The 26,246-nt window shown below is 38.4% G+C and overlaps 1 protein-coding gene across 3 annotated transcripts in view; it reads left to right on the forward strand.

Annotated features, from left to right (window-relative positions):
- Window positions 1-12,904, forward strand: part of LRGUK (leucine rich repeats and guanylate kinase domain containing) — a 119,741-nt gene extending 106,837 nt beyond the window's left edge. For all 3 annotated transcript variants that reach the window (XM_081244857.1, XM_081244858.1, XM_081244859.1), the window contains 3 exons: window positions 1,524-1,643; window positions 7,042-7,190; window positions 12,010-12,904. In XM_081244857.1, the coding sequence (XP_081100983.1) occupies window positions 1,524-1,643; window positions 7,042-7,190; window positions 12,010-12,140 (400 nt within the window). In that variant the 3' untranslated portion in view covers window positions 12,141-12,904. The remainder of the gene's footprint in view (window positions 1-1,523; window positions 1,644-7,041; window positions 7,191-12,009) is intronic.
- The last annotated feature ends 13,342 nt before the right edge of the window (window positions 12,905-26,246 follow it).

Here is a 26,246-nt window from a genome sequence, read left to right on the forward strand (position 1 = left end):
TTATATCCTGTTGAATATCCTATACTTGTCCTTCATGAATCTCAAAAAATAGTAGTTAATGATTTGTGAGATCATTTGTTTAATGTCTCCTTTCCATATTAAACTGTAAATTCCATCAGGATGGGGACCATTTATCTTTATTAAGCCATGAATTCTTAGTCCTTAATATACAATGTTTCACTTAGTCCCTGATGCATAGTAGAGGCTTCATAGATATTAGTGGCTATAATAATTATTGTACTATTAATTATTACATGTGAAGAGGCACATTTAGACTTTAAGATTCACTCAAAATGAATAACCACAATGTTTATGAAACGTTTGTGTTTTATTTTCTCATGAATGTTATAGGCTTCAGTATTCTGAATTCTCTTTTCTGTGTGACCTTTTAGAAAATTTGAGTAATAAAGTGAAATCCCTGTTTTCAGAAAGCCACTAAGAGCACTGACAAGACCTTAATTATAGTGTTTTAAAGAGATTTTTAAAATGCGGTGAGTTGAGGAAGCAGAATAAAAAAGCCATTTAAAAATGTTTTTCAATTTCACTTCTCTTTATTGTCTGCAATATTAAGCTATCTGTTAAAAATCTTTAACCAATATAAATTTTGTCTTTGTCTGCTATATAGCAAAAAAAGTGGGGTTAATTTTCTCCACATTGGCAAGCTATCTTTGGATAGTCTGATTCAAAAGGCAGGCTGTGTGGAATATACAAAGTTCTACTGGGGGGATGGGAGGGTGGTAGCCAGGAGATGGGCACTGTCCCCCAGAGCAGCTAAAGCTGGGGCCTGTGTGACTTCTCACCAGCAGAGCGGCCATGCCTATTGAAGCACTGTGGACACTAAGCTGTTTTAAATCTGAGCTCCAAATGGGTTATACTAGGGCAGAAGGATGCTTTGAATTTTCATGCATTTATATGCAGTCGGGCTACTTTGCACATAGCAACTCTACTTAGCAAGGCTAGAGTGAATAGCAGTAGGATATATTCACTAAAAATAGTTAATGATTCTTTTCAAGTCACTCTGGGGAAACAGGCTAGTATAGATGAAAAATAGATATTTTATGCTAGAGTTCAGTTGAAAGTACAATATTAGAATTTTTAAAATATTTTATTCTGGTATTATTTCAAAGCATTAGATTATAAACAAAACTGGAAAATATCTATTTCAGTTTTTATAGCAGTTGATATATTGCTGGACTTCACATAACAAATGAATGAGCGTTTACAATTGAATATGTACTAATCACTAGGAAGAAAATCTGCCTATATTAATGTCTTAATTGATAAGGAATATTCAGAAAAATACAAATTTGCTTAATCTACAAATCAGAATGTAATAATGCCAGTGTTTAAGGCAAGCTCTGAAGTGAATGCTTATGAGTGTATATATTACATTATTCCAAATAGGTTTTATTGGCATATGCATTTACTTGGGACGTGTAAAGGTCAGTATTTAGGTATTACATGTGTGTATGCTTGGTATTATTACAAAATTCTGTGGATTTTTTTTAAATTTCCAATTTCAGGGGTCTAGTACCAGCACCCATCATGAACAGTCTACGTTATTTTACAACTTTAGAACTAAAGAAAAATTTTGAGCTTTATGGAGATTACTTTAAAACTCCCTTTGGACCTTCTGAAAAGAGGTGAGTTGAGTTTTATTGGATAGAATAATTTATTTTCTGCTGGTTAGTTAAAATGATGGCACTCATCCTTAGACTTCAGGGAATTCCTAAAGCTGGGAAGCAGGGCCCCAACTCCCACTATGGAATTTGAATAGAATAGATCCTGGCCCTCTAGGGAGGGCACAGGCTTATAACCTAGGTTCACTGGAACCTAAGAAGCTTCTCTTTGGGACTTTGAAACTTGAGGGAGTGACACACTGATGCAGGGGCAGTTAGAGATCATTCAAGTCATCAGTGGTGGAAGAATCAAGAATCCATTGTGGAGCGCAAGCAATGGTGTCTACCAGTCTCTTCCTGTATTGCAACTTGGCTGTGTTCTTGGCACCTAGCTTACCTTTGCTCTTGCCAGGTTTAAAAACCTGGTTCTCTAGTTTTCCATTAAATCTATAAACTACCAAATAGCTTTTCAATAACTCCCTTTTTGATATTTAAACCCCTTATAGACCAGATCAGACCCTTCACCACTGATTTTAGTGCTTGGCTTTTGTGGGTATTCTATTACATTCCATTTCTACTTCAGCTGTTTCTGCCACTACCATTGACTATGTCTCTGTAGGTCTTGAACCCACACTTCCCAAGCAAAGATCTGGCTGGTTGAGTCAATCACTATCTGCTACGGGTGCCACCCTTGAGTAGAATCTCTAGCCAGAGCCCTCATAGGTAACAGGCTGGTCTATAGATTTGTTGCCCTTAGGTCAAGCAACCATCCTTTATCCAATCATCTGTGGCCAGAGCAGTGACAGAGAATCAAGTAAAGAACTCTTTAGAAGGGGTCTGTGGGTTTGGTCTCTCTGAATACATGGCAACAAAATAGACAAGAGTGACTGGAAGCACTCTTCCTCTAGATTTATCAGTTATTTTTATTTTTTTCTTTATCTTTTCTTCTGTAACTTCTAAATCGTCTGCACAGGATATATATGTTTTATTTTTTTATCCTAAAAAATTATTAAAAATCCATGAGAATTTGATATTCAGTAAATGGGAAAAATTGGTCCTATAGGTACAATTAAGTTTCTTACATCACTCTATATGTTAAAACAAATTTTAGATAAATTATGAAGAGTTAAATACAAATCAATGCTTATAATATAAATGGTGTGTTAAAAGTCAGGTGCACATGTATATCCAGCATAATATAGGTTTAAATATATTCATGTGTATGTATAGAAAAAAACACTAAAAAGATATATACCAAAATAGTATCAGTTATTATCTTCTAGTGGTGGGAGATTGTGGCCGATTTTTATTTTCTTTGTTCTTCCCGATATTTTCAACAATGAGCATTTTATAATTTTTGAAGTATTCATATAACTTTAAAATATTAATATGTCATTTAAAAAGTCTGCCACAGCAAAGAGATGTTTTATGAGGGTGATGTGTCATAATGAGAATGTCAATTTAAAAAAGGAGTAATGCTTTCCTTTATTTCTGAGTTTTTGTATTATTGTAACACTTTGGGTTTCCTTTCATAAATTTGATGATGAAAAACAACAGGCCCCACTAAATGGCCACCCAAGTCTGCACATCTCACTGGATACTAGAGACTCTAGATTATAGTTAGTTAACGAATTATAATGACAGTGTTGAAATTGTAGATCTCTGAGGATTTATTCACACTCTGGATTTTTAGTACAGTTAGGTAGCTTGATAGGAGTACAGTGAGAGAAAGAATATCTTAGTTTAGGCTGTTATAACAAATTACTGTAGGCTGAGTGGCTTAACCAGCAGACAGTTCTTTCTCACACTTCTGGAGGCTGAGAAGTCTGAGATCAGGGGGCCAGTGTGGCCAGGTTCTGACGAGGGTCCTCTTCCTGGTTTGCAGATGGCTGGCTTCTTGCTGTGTCCCCACATGGTGGAAAACAGAGAGAGGAAGCAAGGTGTCTTTAGTCTTTTCTTATAAGGGCACTAATCCCATTCATGATGGCTTCACCTCCTGACCTAATTACCTCTCAAAGGTCTCACCTCCTTATACCATCATATTGGGGGTTAGGATTCCAATATATGAATTTGGGCAGGACGGGGTAGGGACACATACATTCAGTCCATAGCAGAATTTTAAAAAAAAATTTAAAAATGCCTACTAGGCTGCAGTGGGCTTATTTATCATCTGTTCCCACAGTGAAAAGGGTGGGTCAGACGTTCGCTCAAGTCTGACCCTTCCCTCATGGTAACACATGTGCCTTTCAACCCAGCCACTTTTTGACTCCTGACTTTCAAAGCATTTTCATTTACTCTTAATACTTCCTTTGATACAAAAAAAAGAGTAATTGTTTGAAAGGCAGAACTTGCTCTGTGATCCCTTTTTTGGTGTGTGTTTTAAATGAAGAGGTATTCTTTTCCAAAAATAAGAGACCAAAACATATGTGTTTTGGGTTGAATTGTGTACATAATACAACTCCCCACAAATGTACATATTGGAGTCCTAATCCCAGGACCTCAGTGTGTGACCTTATTTGGAAGTAGGGTCATTACAGATGCATTTAGTTAAGATGAGGTCAGACTTGGGAAGGGTGAACCTTTAATCCAATATGATTGGTGTCCATATACAAAGGAGAAATTTGGACATAGACACACACACACAACAAGGGAGCTTGGGTGATGCAGAAGCCAAGGATGATCAAAGATTGCCAGCAAAACACGAGAAGCTAGTAGAGAGACCTGGAACAGACTCTCCCTCGCAGCCTCAGAAGGAACCAACCCTGCTGACATTGATCTTGGGCTTTTAGACTCCAGAATTGTGAGACAATGACTTTCAACCATTCAGTCCTCGGTACTTTGTTACGGCTTCCAGGGCTTCCCTGGTGGTGCAGTGGTTGAGAGTCCACCTGCCGATGCAGGGGACACGGGTTCGTGCCCCGGTCCGGGAGGATCCCATGTGCCGTGGAGCAGCTGGGCCTGGAGTATCCCTGCCTGGGAATGTTGGTGCCATCCAGCCCTGGCTGTAGTTGATAGGAAGCTTAGGTCCAGCGAGCAGCCCATGTCCATGCTCAGAAATATGGAAGCTTTCCAGGAGCACTGGTTCTGGATTCCAGCCATGAACTACCGCCCAAGAGCTGCAGTCTCTGCTTGCCATTCAGACACATTGGACGTGTCCCCTTAGTATGCCTACACCACCCACTGTATTTCATCCTGGGTCAAGGACAGGCCCAGAGAGCTAATTGTACTGTGTTTCCAGTGATAGAGCTCCTGGGAACACCTCATTGAGACTTGCTTCTACCCTTTACATCTCTGGTAGTCATAACATCATCCTGGTAAGATGTGGACACCCTCACTTAAATGACAGGCTTTATCTTGCATAGACCCAATTTGGATCAGCCTTTGCTACTGCTACGTATGAACTGAAGTTAAATGTGGAATGTGAACAAGTGGAGGTCAACTTGAAATTGATTCTAGACTCATACTTCTTTGCTGAGATGGGAATCATTACGTTGGAGATACAGAGAAGAAAGCATAATCATAGCCAACTACTAGGCTTTGCAGTAAACAATTATCTATTGATTTTCAACATTTTAAATCAACCTTTAGCTAAATTATGAAAAGACATAACTATGAATACAAAACTTAATACAGGGCTTCCCTGGTGGTGCAGTGGTTGAGAGTCTGCCTGCCAATGCAGTGGACACGGGTTCGAGCCCTGGTCTGGGAAGATCCCACATGCCGCGGAGCAACTAGGCCCGTGAGCCACAACTACTTATCCTGCACATCTGGAGCCTGTGCTCCGCAACAAGAGAGGCCGCGACAGTGAAAGGCCCGCACACCACGATGAAGAGTGGCACCAGCTTGCTGCAACTAGAGAAAGCCCTCGCACAGAAACGAAGACCCAACACAGCCAAAAATAAATAAAGAATTAAATAAATAATTTTAAAAAAAAAACTTAATACAATCAATTTTGACAGTAAAAATTTCCAGTGACAAAGTTTAGGAGGTGGAGATGGCAAGTGAGTATATATCATCTGCTGTTGATGGAACAAGAAATGGGGATTTTTAAATATGATACATGAAGATGTAGATCTGACCAATGTAGGAACTGAAAATAGTGATAGAACTGTTTGTGGGGAGAAAAATGGGGGGAGGTTATTAAGTTAGCTAAATCCTTTCTGATCATAGCAGAAACCTCTATCAAATATATGTTTAAAACTGGCAAGTCAATAAAAGTCAGTGACATGTTATTTAGAAATAAAAAGTTTATTGTCAGAATATCTAAAAACATTTAAGAATGGTTGGCTCTCAGGAGAATGAAATTGGGGTCACTGTTACTTTCTATTTTAAGCCCTTCTATATGACTTAATTCTAACTATATGTATTTAGTAGGCTGATTAAAGTGTTAATGAAATGTTTTTAAAGAAATGAGTAAAATCGCAGAAGAAAAGATGAATATATTTTGATTATATAAACATTTTAAGTTGCTCTAGGTCCAAAACAAATTAAAAAGGAAAACAGGAAGCTATATAAAATATATATTAATAACTTATATAGGACACTATATATGATATATAGTATATGTAACATCTAACATATATAATATATTGAATATAATATTCATATATGTTATATATTCAATTTATAATATATAATTCAATATGTAATATATTCAATTCAATATATAATATATTATAACATATATATTCACACAAATTGATATGGAAAACATTTAGATCCTCAAAAGAGAAATGAAGAAAAGAGGTAAATAGTTCACAAAAGCTAATTAATGAATACAAGAAATAACGTTTAATCTTGCCATGAACAAAGCTCAGCTGTTCACAGTGCTCCCTCTGCAGGATGAGCTTTGCCTCAGTGGAGCTGCTTCCTCCAGAGGAAGCCAGGAAGCAGGTGGAGCCCAAAGGAGAGCCGCCAACTGGTAGGAAGCCCACTGGCCCAGATGCAGAGACTTCAGGCACCCAGGTCACACCCCAACCTTGTCCTAAAAAGGAGGACAAAAAACTAGCCTTAGGTATGCCCAATGTGTGGTCCAGATCAGGCCCCCAACACGCTTTCATTTTTCTCTGTCCTTGAAATAGCAAGGACTGCCCTATATAAATTGCACTTGATTCTGAAGTCCTAGGAATTAGGATCAATGCCTGACTCATCTTGTTTTATAGACTCCAGCACCTCTCAGGATGCCTTGCTCTTAGAAGATATTCAGTGATGTTTTGTATAATGGATGAGAAGTTTATGCTAATATGTATAGTACTTAACATATCAGCTGCTAATAGGTCTTGGTACCTATGTATCATTGAAAACTTTAGCTCAACAGAGATATGTTCGCAAACTACTGAATGATTTGACAAAGATAACCCAATGATCATATGGCCATCAATGGTATTTCATCTCAAAGATATATTCATTTTTCATTTTTCAGTGGCATGGATTCCAGTGATTCCATGAAATACTCTGCATTATTTGAGTCTTGTCCGTGGTCAAAAGACTTGCCTTTTCGGCCTCCAGAAGACAGAATTTATTCACACCCAGAATCAACAATAGGTGATATTGAGGATCAGGCCCTAAAAGGTATGAGTCATTTACATATTGTTCTCATATAAATATTAATATTATAACTATATCTATTTCCCACTGTCTTTCTGTTTCTGATTTTTTTAAATTAAATGAGTGTTTAAAGTGAGAATCTCTCCTTTGAGGCAGGATGGGTTATTTATCCCCCATGGTAGTAGATGAGAAACAAAGTTAAAAAAGATCAGGAATGTGCCCAAGGTTACTTAGCTACTTAGAGTGGACTGCTGCTCTGCCCATCTGGCCACACTGCCTGCAGGGGTGTTCTGGGATGAGGGGCACGTGCTCTCGAAAGGAGGTTTTAGCAACTTGGGCTGCATTCAGTGAAGGCGAAGAAACGCAGGGAAGTTTTCATATCACTGACCAGTCTCCTGCTCTGGGGGTCTAGCAGAATCCTGATGGTTTGGGGTTTGAAGGATCAGGCCAGCCCCTCCTCTTCACCTCCTTTTTACACCTTGCTCCCCAACAGACTTGTGCATGTCTCCTGGCACAGACAGCATGGCCATCGCATTTTTGTCTCTGGCAATGTTCACAAAGAACATTGAGTAAAGACCTTAAACAGTGTGGGGAGACTGAGGGGCTAGAGGTGAAAATGGAAAAGGGAGAGAGTAACCCATTATGGGGCTCTGTGAGCAACTGATAGAGGAATGAATAAACTGGGGGGACTTCTCTAGGACCTGGAGGCTAAGAAGAGCCACCATTAGTAGCCTGTGGGGGGTGGGGTGGTCTGCCTGAGACCGGAAGAAGACTTGAGGATCCCCTGCTTGCTCAGGTGACCACGGGAGCCAGAAAGAGAGTACAGACGTGTTAGGTCGCCAGGGACAAGAGGACACAGTAGGTGGCATCTCCAGAAGGAAGGTCCTGAATCAGGCACCTTCTAACCCTTTCAGAGGTGGGCTCCCTCTTCAGGTGTAGCTGTATTCAGGACAGCCGACCGAGATAGGGCATTTTCCAGCATCTTCCTCAGAAGGGAGGACAGAAGCAATACATTAGAATCTGTTGGCCTGAAATCAACAGACCGCCAGGTGTTTCTCCAGCCAAGATGGGTTGATTAGTGATCACTTCGGGGTCTTACAACCACAGTGAGCCACATGCAAGGCCCCACAGGGCAAAGGAAGGAGAAAGCTTCTTATAGAGAGGGAAGGGGAATTGGGAGAGCTTTAGTAAACCAAGAGTCCATGGCTTTTCATTGACTGAGTCCTTGCCAGGAAAGAGGAGACGTCTTCCTTTGGGGCTCTGCTATGGTCGCAGGGCGTGAGAGGCTCCCCCTTCTGGTCTCCCAGCTCCATTTCATGGAGGTTTCTGTTTATTAATTTTTTACAAGTCCCAAGACTCAAGTTCTAGGATATAATCCCCAATTCTCAAGTAGACATACTATGTCATCTCACAGGATGTGTGAAGTGTTCTGGGAACCCTTTTAAAGGCTGTGAGCTGCCACTTCAGAGCCTGAGGGAACCCAGGGGCCCTGGAACAGACATGTCCCCAAAGCTCATCATGGTTCTGGCTTCCCACAGGTCGTGTTCCCAGACCTTTCCCATCTCATTTTCTCTCCTCTGCCTGTATCCTTCCTTATAAATGGGATACTTAGAGTTGAAAACTACATTCCAAACATAGTCTGGCCAGAGCAAAGGGGGGCTGTTACCCATGGGGCAGGGCTGTGGAAAGAGCATTGCATTAGGAATCAGAAGACCTGGGTTTTGGTTCCATTTCTACTATTGTCTGGCTGTGCAGTGTTGGGAAAATCAATTAATGTCTGAGCCTTAGGAATAATATCCGTCCCACAATAGTATAGTAATATCCTATATTACTGTAATATATATATATTATAATGTAATACATAATATAATAATACAGGACCAGCAAGGTGGGGTATGGTGTAAGTAAGAAGTAAAGTGCTAGATATCTGCTAGGTATTATGATTGTAAATTTTTATACACATAAAAGATTGTGGTTGTTTTCTGCTGGGATAGTTTCTGGAGATTTATTTCATGTGAATGGGCCAGGTTTTCCTGTTTCTTTATATGCATTGTGATCTTGTGTTGAAAATTGGGCATTTGAAAAAGCAGCTACCTCTCCCAGGACGTAGACTGGCTCCGTGCAGGGGACGCCCGTCACTGATTGGTGGGCATGTTCTGAGCCCAGGATCAGTCCAGTGTGAAGGCTCAAGGTCTTTTCAGTCCCTTTCCGGGCATGCCCTTTCCCTGACCTCTGTGTGTGCTTTTCTCCAGTTCCCCAGTATACACAGATGCTTTGAAATGAATGTATTAATTTCCCTAAGCATCTTTCTCCTGCTTTTTCTTGGGGCCTTAGCTGTTCTGTGGTGTTCCTCAAGTAAGAATCTCTTGTCCCAGGCGTTTTTAGGTCTGTGCCCCCTCAGGGTTTTTCAGGAGCCCTGCCCATTGCTTCCTGTGGCTTCCTCTAGCCTGAGATCCCAGCTGTGCCACTTCTAACCATCTGGGCTATGAGTTAGGTGACACAGAGGCCAATCAGGCTGCCCCTAGATGGACTCTCAGGAGGGAACTGGGAGCCAGGCCTCTCTTCCCCCAAACTGTACCTCAACCCCTTGGGAGGGGGAAGGGCCAAGGTGAGTAAAAACTTCATGAGATTTCTTACCCTTGCTAATGTGGTTTTTTCATGGTTGGGCGTTCACTTGGTTGCTGTAGATCATTGACTGATTTCCAGAGCTCCTATAAAGTTATTTTAGCTAGTCTCTAGCTTTTCTTTTAATGTTTCCCTGGGAGAACAAAGGCCTGGAGCTTCCTAACCTGCCATCTTGCCAACATCTTTCTGTGGTGATTTTCTCAGAAATCATATCACACTACTGGCTCTGGGTCAGTTAAGCCCTCATATTTTTTTTTTCATACGAACTGCCAAACCAAGTTTATATCATCCAGTATATGTGCTGTTGATTTTTTTTTTTTTACATAAATGCAACTTTTATCTTCAGCTTTTTATCCTTTTGGTTTCAGCCCCACATTCCAACTTGATTAGATCATTTGGGGTCTTGATTCATCTTCCATATTTACTACTTTATAGATTTCTATTCAGCCAGCAAACATGCCACCTATGCCTTTGTCATTGTTGCTGTCAGCGTTGGGACCCAGGACTTGGCTAAGAGAAACATCCTGTGACAAGTCTCTGGACACTGACTTCCAGGGAGAGTCTACCTGCTTTGTGACGCTTACTCACATCTCTCTAGTGCATTCACACGAGAAACTGCGATGCGTGCCTTGCGTTATATCAGTCGTATTTTCTAACTCAGAGGTCAGCAAGCTTTCTGTAAAGAACCAGACAGTAAATGCTTTTGGCTTTGTGGACAACATAAACTTTTTTGCAACTACTCAACCCTACCATTGCAGTGTGAGAGCAGCCATAGACAATATGGGCTGGTTTCCATTAAACTTTATTTACTAAAATGGGCTGCAGACCAGATTTGTCCTATGGGCTATAGATTGTTGACCCCTCCCTAAGTAAAAGGGAAATTAAGTTAATTTGAAATCATTTTTCTTTGCAAATCCCTTCCAACACTTATCACTCACTATAGTCCTTTCTGAATGCACAAACCATTTCTTTAATAAACTGGAATTTGCTGAGATTTAAAGTCAGGTGTGCTGGTTTGTAGATCTTTATTTCCATGTTTTAAATGGCAGTATTTGCCTCCAGTACTTTTCTCATTGCAATGAATTCTCAAAGACCAGACACTCTAAGATTACTTCTGTCAGTTATTTCAGCACCCTGGGAGGTAGCTTACCTGGGTGTGGACAAGGGAACTGATGTGGAAGGGAGGCCTGCTCTTCTACTGTCTTCTTTCTTCTTTGGGGCCTTTATTTGCTTAAGATGTTTTTGTTACCCTTTCCAGCTTAAAAAAATATCTCCGTGATGAAAAACAAGTAGAAAATAAGGAGGAGCCTTTTCTTTTTTCTTTCTTTTTGACCGCGCCGCATGTGGGGATCTTAGTTCCCCAACCAGGGTTTGAACCCACGCCCCCTGCAGTGGAAGCGTGGAGTCGTAACCACTGGACCACCAGGGAAGCCCCTTTTATCTTTTTTTGTCCTCTGTGAATGGGATATCATCTTCTCAAGGAGTATGCCATTTTTGCTCTAAATATACCTTAAAAAGGTCCATTTTGCCTTTAACATTTTGGATTGCATTGGTTTGTTTAATAAGCTGCGTCTTCCCGATCTTTATTATAAGTCACGCCATTTTGCTCACTTCCTGTAGAATCCTCTGCCTCACTCTCTCAATCCCTCCTACACTGCTTTCTCCCCACTGAGAATTCGGCTTCCTCTGTGGCCACTATGCTTCCACCTTCAGTCTCTACCTTCCAAACTCCTCTTGCTTCCACAGTCCCCAGAGGAACCTAGCTCTGTGGTTCATCCTTGGTGTCTTCCTCCTTGGTGAACAAGCCAATCTTACAGGGCATTAGATGAGGTTTCTCTAGGAAGGACTTCAGGGTGTGTGTGTGTGTCTGTGCTAAGTCTACTCACATATGACTGAAAAGGAATATCGTGCAGGGCATTATTACAGAGGGTATGAATGAGCAGGGTAGAAGAGTAGCATAGGAATTGCTTGCTGTAGCAACCTTCTGTTCGTTGGGCAAGGCTACCCAGCCCAAGGTTTGTCCAGCCACGCACATGATATATTCTCAACCTCATCCCTTATTTTTCTTATTTGGGTGTCATTTATTTCTTACAGTTTGTTATGAATGAATTCTGAAAGTTATTCTGGTTCTGACATCATGCAATGTTTATTTTCTTTGTTTAGTGTACCAAGGGGTTAACTATACATACTGTATCTTTTTTTGCTTAATGTTTTACAGCACTACATGAACAGGTATTTCCATGTGAAAAAGGGTCTCTCCAACACAGAAGACACACGATCTCAGGCATCAGTCGCCCAGGTTCCAACACCAAACCCACCCTGCCTCCAATCCCTCAGGGCCGCAAGTAGACCCGTATCTGACGTTTGATCTTAACATGGAAAACTTGCTCTGATCATGTCCAGTCCCTTTGTCTCACCTGGCCATGGATCCTGGCTATTCCTCACTCAACCAACTACCTACAAAAGAATGTTCTATATGCCTTAATTCTCTCAGTTTCTTTTGTGATTCTCTGAATAGTGTTTATCTTTTTAAAAATGTAAGTTATTCTTAGCTTTTATAAATGGAATTTCAGTTTTTCCCACAGCTATGAATGAATTTTCTAGCTGCTTCCTGCTCTGAAATATCAGATGGCAAAGTCTCCCAAGATCTCTGCCTTGCTATATGCATAGTGATTGTGGGATAAAGCCAATGAAGATTGTGCTCTTAAAATTTCAATGTGTCCATTTATAACATTAGTGTATACTTTACAGGATTGAAATATTTTGTTCTTCTCATTATGAAAAAATTATAGAGTTCCATTTAACTTCTGACCAACATGATACCTCAACTTCCTTTAGCAATATGAAGGAATAAAGAGTATCAGGTATTTCTTTTTTTGTGTGTGGTTCGCGGGCCTCTCACTGTTGTGGCCTCTCCCGTTGTGGAGCACAGGCTCCGGACGCGCAGGCTCAGCGGCCATGGCTCATGGGCCCAGCCGCTCCACTGCATGTGGGATCTTCCCGGACCGGGGCACGAACCCGTGTCCCTGGCATCGGCAGGCGGACTCTCAACCACTGCACCACCAGGGAAGCCCAGGTATTTCTTTTATTTCACCCTTTTTTGACTCTGATTATGAAAGGTTTATAAGCAATTTTCATTGTCTTTGTGGTTTCACTTCCTGCCATCTGCAGAAGAAAAATTGAGCAGTTATAGGCGAGGCTGGTATTCGGCTGATTTGTGTGAGCAAGACTATGCTGGTTGTTAAAACACTGAAATGCACCCCTCTGGATGGGTAAATGGTCTTTCCTCTGAATCCTCTGTGCATGGTGATTCTTGGGAACAAGAGCCTTCCCATAGTACGGCACTAATTGTTAAATATTTTAAATATCAAAATCCTCTAATGCTTTCCTTTTTAAGAAATATCAAAACCTCCTTTGATAATCCCCTTTCCCGTAACTCAAATTTGGGTGTAACACGATTTGCTATTGACTCCTATCTTCCACCTAGCCCTGTTCTCAACAGGAGCTGGTTAAAGTTCTTTTCTTAGGGTGGGTGGGAGAGGCTGGGAGGGGGAATGCGAAGGAGAGTACAAGGCTGAGCCAGAGAAGGGAGGCAATGCTCTCTGGAAAAGTAGGGGTGCAGACAGTGGGTCGCTGTGCCCCAGGGATTCACCAGCATCATCTAATCTTTTTAAAAGTTATTATGAAATATTTTAGACACGCTGGAAGATATAAAAATAATAGTTTCAATTTCAAACAATATGGAAGAGATGCTTTTTAAAAAAATTTCTCCTACTAAGCACAGCTAAAAGCATAGATATTATATATAAAACAAAGGTAAGGGCCTCCCTGGTGGCGCAGTGGTTGAGAGTCCGCCTGCCGATGCAGGGGATACGGGTTCGTGCCCCGGTCTGGGAGGATCCCATATGCCGCGGAGCGGCTGGGCCCGTGAGCCATGGCCGCTGGGCCTGCGCATCCGGAGCCTGTGCTCCGCAATGGGAGAGGCCACAACAGTGAGAGGCCCGCGTACCGCAAAAAAAAAAAAAGAAAAAAACAAAGGTAAGATTGAGATTTAGAAGGAAGAAGGCAGACCACCTGAGGACCCTGGGACCTGAATAATGACATAATGGTAATTTCCCTGGGTTTCCTTTTGCCTTAGTTGTCCTAAACTGGGTGCTGGAGAAGCTACAACCCCAAAACACTAATGATACAACAAAATTTCCAACAAAGAGCCTGCTCTTTCTAGCTAAAAGCCTAGGAAAGGAGCAGACTAGCAACACAGAAACCCTTTAGACAAGGACTGCTGTACTCCAGCTAAATGCTGTGAATAAAATTCTGGCCCCATCCTTTTTCTCACCCTTGTTAGCAGAGGCTTCCACACTTTTCTAGCTGTAACGATGGTCCCCTTCTCTTCCCTGCTGTGATGGTATCAGGGACATTTTGTGGAGAGCCAGGATGTTTACCACCGCCCAGTGTTAATAGGAACCCCTCTCAGAGTATCACGGAAGGCCACTTAGGGACCTAGGCTGCCATTCCTCACCTGGTAGTAATGACGCACCTTTTCCCCTTCCCACCAGGTGGTGTCAGAGAAGGTCTTGTGGAGGTCCAGCACCTTCACCACTGACCCACCTCCTTGCAGTGTCAATGGAGGCCATGTGAGGACCTAGACGTCCACACCCGCTCAGCATTAATACGGCATCATTCCCACTTTTCCCACCCTAAGTGTCAAGAGAAGCCACGTGGAGAACTTAGACTTCTACCTCCACCTGGCAGTAATGACTCAGTGCTCTCTCCCCAACTGGCATGGTGTCAGAGAAAGTCAACTAAACAGAAGGTTTAAATAAGATCCAGAGTCTCATACTGTCCAAAATGTCTAAGATATAATAATAAACAAGTACTTACCGAGAATCAGGAAAACCTTAACTTAAATGAGAAAAGTCAATCAACATATGCCAACACAGAGGTGAAACAGGTCTTGGAATTATCTGACAAGGATTTTAAAGCAGCTGTGATGAAGATGTTTCAACAAGCAATTATGCACATGACTGAAACAACTGAAAAAGAGAGACAATCTTAGCAAAGTCTTGAAAAGAAATAGAAGACATACAGAAGAAACAAATGGAACTCTTAGAACTGAAAATGCAATGACTGAAATTTTAAAACTTATTGGATGGACTCAACAGTAAAACGGAGAGGACAGAAGAAAAAAATCAGTGAACTTGAAGACACAGCAGTTTTAGTTACCCAGGCTGAACAGAGAGAAAATAGACTGAAAAATAAAATGAGCTCCAAGGACATGTAGGACTACATGAAAAGATCTAATGCTTATGTCATTAGAGATCCAGAAGAACAAAAAAGAGTATGGGGCTAAAAAATTAGTACTGAAAATTGCCCCAATTTTGCAAAAGCCAAAACCCTACAAATTCAAGAAGATGATGAATCCCAGATAGGAAAAACCCAAATAAATCTGCAACAAGACACATAATCAAACTTTGTCAAAAAGACAAAGAAAAATATCTCAAAGCAGCAAGAGACAAACAATATCTTAATTATAAGGAAAAAATAAATCAAGTGATAGCATATTTCCCTTCAGAAACTATAGTACTGCCAGAAACCACGGAAATGGAACAACATTTTCTAGTGTTAAGAGAAAAAACCCTGTCAATCTAGAATTCTCTATTCAGTAAAAATGTCCTTCAGGAATGAAGGAGGAAATCAAGACATTCTCAGGTGAAGGAAAACTAAGAGAATATATTGACAGCAGACCTAGCCTAAAAGAATGGCCAAAAAAAAAAAAATTCTTGAAACAGAATGAAAATGATAAAAGAAGGTAATTTGAAACATAAAGAAAAAAAGAACAGTGGAAATAGTGAAAATATGGATAAATACAATAGAAGTTCCTCCTCATCTTGAGTTCTCTAAATTATGTTTGATGGTTGAGCAAAAACTATAACGTTGTCTGATGTGGTTCTCAATATATGTAGAAGGTATATATAATTTAAGGCAATTATAAGCAGGAGTAAAGGGACTTAAAAGGAGGTAAGCTTTCTGCATTTCACTCAAACGGTTAAAATGTCAACACCAGGAGACGGTGATAAGTCACATATGAATAATGTAATACCTAGGATACCACTAAAAAAGCTACTTTGTGAGATACACTCAAGAGCACTATAGATAAATAAAAATGGAATTTTAAAAATGTTCAAGTGACACACAGGAAGTCAGGAAATAGAAAACAGAGAACCAAAAAACTAAACAAAATACCAAAAGCAGCCTTAAGCTCTACCATACCAACAGTTACATTAGAGTAAATGGTCTAGATACACCAATTAAAAGGCAATGGTTGGTAGAGGGGATTAAAAAAAACATGACCAAGTTATATCATGTCTACAAGAAATTCACTTGAAACTTAACAACATAGGTTGAAAATAAAAGAATGGAAAAGTGTTTGCGTATATCATGCAACCATTATCAAAAGAAAGGAAGAGTGGTAATATTTGTATCAGATAAAGTAGGCTTCAGAGAAAAAAAATTACGAGATATAGAGATACATTATATAAGGATAAAAGGGTCAATCCACCAAGAAAACATAACGTGATTAACTATGTATGCACTAAAGAACAGAACTACAAAACGTGAAGCAAAAACTGACAGAACCGAAAGGAGAAACAGTTGTATATTTCAACGTCTCTTTCTCAACTGTTGATAGAACAATTAGACAAAATCTCCAAGAGTATATAATAATTCAACAACATCATCAATCAGTAGGATTTAATTGACATTTATAGAACGTTCCATTCCAGTGACAACCCAGTAAACACTCTTTTCAAGAGTGTTTCATGAATGTTCTCATGGAACATTTGCCAAGACAGACCATACCCTGGACCATGAAAGAAACCTAACAAATTTGAAAGAATTCAAATCATACAAAGTATGTTCTCTGACCACAATGGAATCAAACTAGAAATTAATAACAGATAATAGAAAAGTCTCCAAACATCTGGAAATGAAACAACACAGTCTTAAATAATCTATGGGCCTAGAAGAATTAAAGAGAGATCTATGGTCTCAAGGGAATTAAAAAATACATGGAACTATATGGTAGTTCTATTTATTACTCAGCTATAAAAAGAAACAAAATTGAGTTATTTGTAGTGAGGTGGATGGGCCTAGAGTCTGTCATACAGAGTGAAGTAAGTCAGAAAGAGAAAAACAAATACCGTATGCTAACACATATATATGGAATCTAAAAAACAAACAAAAAAAGCTCATGAAGAACCTAGGGGCAGAATGGGAATAAAGATGCAGACCTACTAGAAAATGGACTTGAGGACACAGGGAGGGGGAAGGGTAAGCTGGGACAAAGTGAGAGAGTGTCATGGACATATACACTACCAAATGTACAATAGATAGCTAGTGGGAAGCAGCCGCATAGCACAGGGAGATCAGCTCGGTGCTTTGTGACCACCTAGAGGGGTGGGGTAGGGAGGGTGGGAGGGAGGCTCAGGAGGGAGGGGATATGGGGATATATGTATGCATATAGCTGATTCACTTTGTTATAAAGCAGAAACTAACACACCATTGTAAAGCAATTATACTCCAATAAAGATGTTAAAAAAAAAAAAGAAACTGAAGAGGAGGATTCTTAAATCAATAAGCTCCTACCTCAAGAACCTGGGAAATAAAAATAAACCCAAAATAAGCAGAAAGAAACAACACAGAGCAAAAATCAGTGAAAATGAAAACATAAAAGTAATAGAGAAAAAGCAGTAAAACAAAAAGCTAGTTCTTAGGAAAGATCAATAAAATTGACAACCTCTCTCTGGTTAAACTGACAGAAAAAAGAAGACACAAATTACCAATATTATAAGTGAAATGGGATGAAACTTCGGATTCTGCAGACATCAAAAGGATAATAGGGAATACTACAAACAATTCTACACACATAAATTTGACAACTTAGATGGAATGGACCAATTCCTCAAAAACAAACTACCACAACTCACACAGTATGAGATAGATCATTTGAGTAACCCTATAAATATTGATATAGGAATTGAATAATTAAATTGAATTAAAGAATTCATAATTATGAAAAAGAAATCTCCAGGCCCAGATGCTTTCACTGGAGAATTTTACCAAATGTTTACAAAAGAATTCATACCAATTCTACATAATCTCTTTTAGAAAATGAAAAAGGAAGGAACAGTTCCCAACTTATTTTCTGAGGCAAATATTACTCTGATACCAAAGTCAGACAGATGGTACAAAAAAAGAAAACTGCAAACCAATATCACTCATGAATAGATGCAAAAAATCCTTTAAAAATTTCAGCAAATAAAATTCAGCACTGCATAAAATGAATTATACACCATGACCAAGTAGAGTTTAACCCAGGGATGCTGATTCACTAGTTGAAATCAACCAATGTAATCTACCATAATAACAGGCTAAACAAGAAAAATTTACATGATCAGATCAATTAATGCAGAAAAAGCATTTAACAAAGATTAACACCCATTCATGATAAAAATCTAGGAATAGAGACTTTCTTCTATTTGATAAAGACTTTGGTACATGTCTCTAACCCTAAACAATATACACTTTTGTTCACCATGACTTTAAACTTTATTTTATACTGTATATATTCATCAATTAACTTTTTCTCAACTTTATGTTTATGGATTTAATCCATGAACATTGTGTTGGTTTAGTTTTAAGGTTTCTCACTGCTGTGTACTATTCCACTGTAAGAATATACCACAATTTATCCACTTTCCTGTTGATGAATGCTAAATTTGTTTTCACTTTTTTTTTCTACTATAAAAGGTGCAGCTGAAAAAATTCTTCTATGGGAGTGGAATTGCTGGGTTATAGGTATACAAATCTTTAACTTTACCAGACATTGGTTACTCTACTATGCCCTCACAAATATGTAAGAGTTTTTATTTTTCTACATCTTCAGCAATGAGTGGAATTGACAATCTTTTTATTGCTAATCCAATAGGTGTTAATGTAAACTCATTGTGGTACTTTGGATTTCTCCAAAGTTGAACATTTTTTATAAGATTAGTGGCCATTTATGGCTCATCTTCTGTGAGTTGCCTATTTATATGTTTTGTCTAGTTTTAAATTGGGTTATTATCTTTTTCTTACCAATTTGCAGGATTTATTTATATATTCTGTTTATTAATCCTTTAGTTATATGAATTGCACATCTTTTCAAAGGCTGTATCTTATCTTTTCACCTTTTAAAAATGTTATATTTTAATGAGTAAAAGTTATTAATATGGCCAAATTTTTCAAACTTTTTCTTGATAGCGTGTGCTTTTTTATGTCTTATGTGTTCCTTCCCTATGCCATAGTCGTAACTATAGACTCTTAGATATTATTCTAAATGCTTTTTTCAAAAAAGTTTTGCCTTCCCAATTTAGGTCTATACTCTACCTGCAATAGAGTTTTGTGTATGCTCTGAGGTAGGACTTAATTTTTTTCTAGTTCCACCTCTTTTTCTCTCTAATCTGTAAGACCTTGTCTCTCATATTATTTCTATAAATGTTTGGGTCTGTTTCTGGGCTCTCTGCTCTATGTTACTGTTTTATTTACTATACATTTATAATAAGACTTACAACCTGGTAGGACAAGTTATGCACTTTGATTTTCTTTAAAATTATCTTGACTATTCTTCACATTTTGCTTTCCAAGTAATTTTAGACATTATCAAACTTGCAAATGCCTTATTTGAAGTTAGTTAGAATTACATTTAGTTCATAAATTTGAGGAGGTTTGTTTTCTTTATGATATTGAATCTCCCCTTCTCTAAACATGCTCCCTTTTGTACGTTTTCTTTAATTCCTTTAATAAATTTATATACTTTTCTCCATAAAGTATATATGTATCTTTAGTGAGGTTTATTCCTAGGTACCTTTTATTTTGGTTATTTTAAGTGGAGTATTCTTTAAGATTATATTTTCTGTGACTGGTGTATGGAATGCAATTCATTTCTATAATTATCATGTGTATTATATATTCTAACAATATATTTGCAGATTATTTCAGGATTCCATGCAGATATCATACAAAATGACAATTTTTCCCCTTTCTTTACATTCCTATTATTATTCTGTTTTTATAATTTCATGTCATTATTTTTTCTTTTAAAAACTTCCCTGGAGAGAACCTCCAATACAATGTTGAGTAGAAACAGTGATAGTGGACATCCTTGTCTCACTTTTGATTTTAAAAAGAATACTTCGAATGTTTCACTATTAAGTGTGAAATTTGCTGTAGATTTTTGGCAGATAAAAATTGGGAAAAAAATTGGAAAAAATTCTCATTTAATTCCTGGCTTACCATGAGTTTTACCATGAAAGAGTATTGAAAGGAAGGTGTTTTCTTTGTAGGGTACAAAAATTTGAGGTATATATTAATTCAGTCATATTAATTGTATTATTTGAACTGTTATTTTCATTTTTTAAAAATTTATTTATTTTTGTCTGCGCTGGGTCTTTGTTGCTGCACGTGGGCTTTCTTTAGTTGCGGTGAGCGGGGGCTACTCTTCGTTGCGGAGCGCAGGCTCATTGTGGTGGCTTCTCGTTGCTGAGCAGGGGCTTCAGTAGTTGTGGCACTGTGGGCTCAGTAGTTGTGGCTCACGGGCTCTAGAGCGCAGGCTCAGTAGTTGTGGCTCACGGGCTCTAGAGCGCAGGCTCAGTAGTTGTGGCACATGGGCTTAGTTTCTCCGCGGCATGTGGGATCTTCCCGGACCAGGGCTCGAACCCATGTCCCCTGCATTGGCAGGTGGATTTTTAACCACTGTGCCACCAGGGAAGTCCCTGAACTGTTATTTTCTTAGTTTTTTTTTTTTTTCCTACTTACTCATACTGAAATGTTAAAAAAAAACACCCTCTCACTATGATTGGGTTTCCCTCCCCTCCCCTCTCCTCCCCTCCCTTCTCTTCCCTTTCCTCCTTCCTTCTTTCCTTTCTTCTTTCTCCTTCCTCCCTCCCTTCCCAGATTACTTGCTGACCGTGGAAAAGTTAGTGGTAAATAAAAAACATGCTTACCGGGACTTCCCTGGTGGTGCAGTGGTTAAGAATCCACCTGCCAATGCAGGGGACATGGGTTCGAGCCCTGGTCTGCGAAGATCCCACATGCCGCGGAGCAACTAAGCCCGTGCACCACAACTACTGAGCCTGCCCTCTAGAGCCCACGAGCCACAACTACTGAGACCATGCACCACAACTACTGAAGCCTGTGCACCTCAGAGCCCGTGCTCTGCAACAAGAGAAGCCACCGCAATGAGAAGCCCGCGCACTGCAATGAAGACCCAATGCAGCAAAAAAAAAAAAAAAAAAAAAAAAAGCACGCTTACAGAAGCATCAGAAGTAAACATCACACAAATTTTTTAAAAAGCAGTACGGTAGTGATTTTATAATCAGACAAAATAAGAGGTCAAGATGAAAATCATTAAACGATACATAAAACACCCTTTTACATTAAAACAGGTGCATCCCATTACAAAGGTATAACAGTCATGAACGCTTAGGAATTGGGTCATATAACATCAAAGTATATAAAGCAAAAAAATGTTAGAAATGTAAATTGCTTTCTATCTGAAAGTGCTCTCATCCATAAACCTAGGATTATAACAGGATTGCCTGTTAGGATTTTTTTTGATGATTAAGCTGGATGATGTGTGTGTGTAGTGAGTACAGATACCTCAGGCCACAAACTCTTAATTTTAAGCTCAAATCCAAAGTGAAAGAAATTTAATCTTATTCCCTATCAATTCAGGGCAATCTCAATCAATTCTGTTGCCTCTCTCTTGCTTTTAACCTGGGATTTCATCCAACTTCTAAGGGTTTATGGAGTTTTAAGGCATCAGCGGGAGGCATCTGGTTCCTGCATTAATGAGAAATTCTTGGGTCTTGCCTACTCTCCAGGGACCATGCCTATAGTTGCTGACACATCCTATTATTTTGACCATTCCAGGTATGTTGACTTTTTTTTTTTTAATGTAACTTTGATTCTCTTTGTGAAAGCACATAAGAAACCAACTGCTCTGCTGTGCCAATCTGGGTCAAGGGGTCTGTCTTAGGCCCCCTCTGCCTTGACACCCTTGCAGTCTTCTTTCTTTGCTGAGTTCCCAGAACATGGATATATTGGGAGCTCAGTCAGCTGGCTGCCTGGTAGAGCTCTATATGGGAAGCCAAACAGTGGACCCCTGCTCTTCAGGTCCCACATTCAAGTAGGATTTCTATTGTATCCTAGACCTTGAAGTTATCTGTGGAGTAATGGTACTCAACTGGATTGGCAAGTCACTCTCTCCATAAGTTTAAAAAACACCAGTGTCCAGGCTCCATCCCAGGCCAATTAAATAGGATCTGTGGGGATGGGGGCTAAGGCATTGTATTTTTTTAAAGTTCCCAGAGTGATTCAATTGGATAGCCAGGATCGAGAACCACTGCTCCCGGAAGATAGAGTGGGGGCTTTTCTAGAATGATTGTATCAATTTTTTTGTTGTCTTCAGCAGATGACTGACCATCTCACCACATTCTTATTAGCATAAACTATATTATAATTTTTTAATGTTTATATTTTTAAATTTTTATTTTATTGAAGTATAGTTGATTTACAATGTTTTAGGTGTGCAGCAAAGTGATTCAGTTGTACATATGTATAAAAATATATGTATTCTTTCTCAGATTCTTTTCTATTATAGGTCATTACAAGATATTGAATATAGTTCCCTGTGCTATATGGTAGGTCCTCCTTATTTCTTTTATATATAGTAGTATGTATCTGTTAATCCCAAATTCCAAATTTATCCCACCCCCCAACTTTCCCCTTTGGTAACTATAAATTTGTTTTCTATGTCTGAGTCTATTTCTGTTTTGTAAATAAGTTCATTTGTATCATTTTTTTTAGATTCCACATATAAATTATATCATATGATATTTGTCTTTGACTTACTTCACGTACTACAATAATCTCTATAGGTCCATCCACGTTGCTGCAAATTTCATTTCTTTGTGGCTGAGTAGTATTCCATTGTATGTACGTACCACATCTTTATCCATTCATCTGTTGATCTTTTTGAATCTTTTCTTTTTGAATTAGAGTTTTCTCCATGTATATGCCCAGGAGTGGGATTGATGGATAACATGGTAACTCTATTTTTAGTTTTTTAAGAAACCTCCATACTGTTCTGCATAGTGGCTGCACCAGTTTACATTCCCACATAATTGTTTATCATTACTAATTTGATAGTTGAAAAATGCTATTTTATTGATTAGGTTTAATATTTCTCATATGCTTATTTTTTATTAGTATTTCTGTCTTAGTGAACTGTTGGTTCATATCTTTGTTACATTTTTATCCTGGGATGTCAGTGTTTTATATTTTTGTGAGAGCTTTGTCTATTAAATATTAACTATGGGGTCTCCATTTGTTTTAAATATCCATCCCAATTTGTCATTGGTCTGTATTTATTTTAAATAGAGAAGATTTATTTTAAATAGAGAAGATTTTAACTGTGTTTTCTTATAAAGCTTTTGCTTATGTATGATCATGAAATCTATTCTCTAAAAGCAGTGCTTGTCCAATAGAGCTTTTGGTGATGATGGAAATTTTTCTAGATTCCACATTTAAGCGATATTATACAATATTTGTTTTTCTCTTTCTGACTTACTTCACTCTGTATGACAGTCTCTAGGTCTCTCCACATCTCTGCAAATGGCACAATTTCGTTCCTTTTTATGGCTGAGTAAATATATCCTCTTATTTTTATCAACTTGCTCTGTCGTAAACGATCTTGGTATTATAGTATCTCACTGTAGTTATGTTTGTCTCTTCTTACATATCAAATAGTTTTTCGCTATAAAAATGTTTTTCCTTTATTTTGTTTGCTTTTTTATAGTTTTTAAGTTTTCTTGCTATTTAGATTTTGATGTTATGTTAACCAGCTCATAAATGCTCAGGGCTGTTATTTCATAATTATGGATTTCACCTGTTTCAATATAAAAGGTTCCTAAAAGAGTCCTTTTTGTTTCATCAAATCCTTTTTGCTTTGAACTTTCCTTTGATAATATCAGTGTCACCTCTGCTTATTTCTGTTTGCCTGATACATTTTGTTCTATCCTCTTACTCTTATTCTTTCCATGTGATTTGATTTTGGTCTCACTGTTGTAAGAAACATGCAGTTGGATGTTCTTTTTTAACTCAGTCTGGGTTTCTGCCTTTTACTTCAGTTGTGGAGCAAAACTATTTTTATTTCTTTTTAATACCGATGAGCTCAGTCCTTTTTCTATCGTTTCATCTTAAATTTTGACAGTTTGAGACTCTTTTATGACCATTTCACTTATTGGTTTATGTCTTTTGCTATATATTTTTTTGTTCTTTTCATTTATAGTAATTTGGAAGGTATATTTTTCCCTACCCTGATGTATATCATGGATTTTAACATGTTTGTAATTCTCCCTGCCTTTTCCATTCCCACAGTTATAAATTTAATTAGGAATTGTAGACTCAGTTTATAGACCCTCACCCCTCTTTCTATTTTCCCCAAATAAATCTTTAAGAGATGTTTTGGCTTTATACTCAATACTTAATGTTATTTTATTTCTCTCTGGACTTTTCAGTAATGTCAATATTTACTACCAATTCTTTTATATGATTACTTTCTTATTGTCAAATTCTTAATCTAAAAGCCTGAAGGGAGAGTGAGGGAAGGGAAGCATTTCAGAAAATAGTCCTACAGTAATGGAGTAATCTTATTTCTGTATTCTAGTAGGAAAAATAAGAGGTGAGAGCGGATGGAACTCTTTTTACATTTTAAAATATTTATTCTGCTTTTCCCAGGATATATTTTCTTTCTACTCTCCCAGGATCCTGCACTCAATAAATATTCCAAGACTTTCTCTATGAACTTAACTTTAGATTTCATTCCTAGTACCAGTTACTTTTGTTACTGTTATTTTGTTTGGATTTTATAAGGGCAGTGTGTTTCATTATTTATTGAATGGGAAGTTAGGATAGGTAGCTGGTAATATGCTGCCATATTAACCTGGACATGTATGTTTCAATTTCCAGGAAGCACAAAATTTTCAAGAGTTCATAAAGATGAACATATGTATGTATGTACTTATATATGGTCTACCACTGCATTCCAAAAAGGTTTGAGGACGTGTACAGTGGTGCATATTCAATTCAATCAGATAACACATGAAAAAGTAAGGATATTGAGGCAAAGAGAAAGAAGATGATGCTTTAATACATCAAGTGCAAGCCCTAATTGTTGGAGGAGGGTCACAAAATTAAGCTTCCTAGTAGTCACAGTAAAGAAGGAAGCACGAGCAGTTCCACAGGTTCAAGATTCATGGTGACCTTAAGATAAAGCCAAGTAGTTGCCCAGAAACAGCACAGCCTTTCTTTTTTTTTTTTTTTTTAATGGGTTTGCTTTTTTTTTTTACAATTTATTTATTTATTTTTTATTAGTTTCTGCTTTATAACAAAGTGAATCAGTCATACATATACATCTGTTCCCATATCCCTTCCCTCTTGCGTCTCCCTCCCTCCCACCCTCCCTATCCCACCCCTCCAGGTGGTCACAAAGCACCGAGCTGATCTCCCTGTGCTATGCGGCTGCTTCCCACTATCTATCTACCTTACGTTTAGTAGTGTATATATGTCCATGCCTCTCTCTTGCTTTGTCACAGCTTACCCTTCCCCCTCCCCATATCCTCAAGTCCATTCTCAAGTAGGTCTGTGTCTTTATTCCTGTTTTACCCCTAGGTTCTTCATGACTTTTTTTTTTCTTAAATTCCATATATATGTGTTAGCATACGGTATTTGTCTTTCTCTTTCTGACTTACTTCACTCTGTATGACAGACTCTAGGTCTATCCACCTCATTACAAATAGCTCAATTTCGTTTCTTTTTATGGCTGAGTAATATTCCATTGTATATATGTGCTACATCTTCTTTATCCATTCATCCGATGATGGGCACTTAGGTTGTTTCCATCTCCAGGCTATTGTAAATAGAGCTGCAATGACATTTTGGTACATGTCTCTTTTTGAATTATGGTTTTCTCAGGGTATATGCCTAGTAGTGGGATTGCTGGGTCATATGGTAGTTTTATTTGTAGTTTTTTAAGGAACCTCCATACTGTTCTCCATAGAGGCTGTGCCAATTCACATTCCCATCAGCAGTGCAAGAGTGTTCCCTTTTCTCCACACCCTCTCCAGCATTTATTGTTTCTAGATTTTTTGATGATGGCCATTCTGACTGGTGTGAGATGATATCTCATTGTAGTTTTGATTTGCATTTCTCTAATGATTAATGATGTTGAGCATTCTTTCATGTGTTTGTTGGCAGTCTGTATATCTTCTTTGGAGAAATGTCTAGGTCTTCTGCCCATTTTTGGATTGGGTTGTTTGTTTTTTTGTTATTGAGCTGCATGAGCTGCTTATAAAT

Source organism: Mesoplodon bidens (genome assembly GCF_964165515.1).
Source record: "Mesoplodon bidens genome assembly, chromosome: 9".
Classification (NCBI taxonomy): Eukaryota; Metazoa; Chordata; class Mammalia; order Artiodactyla; family Ziphiidae; genus Mesoplodon; species Mesoplodon bidens.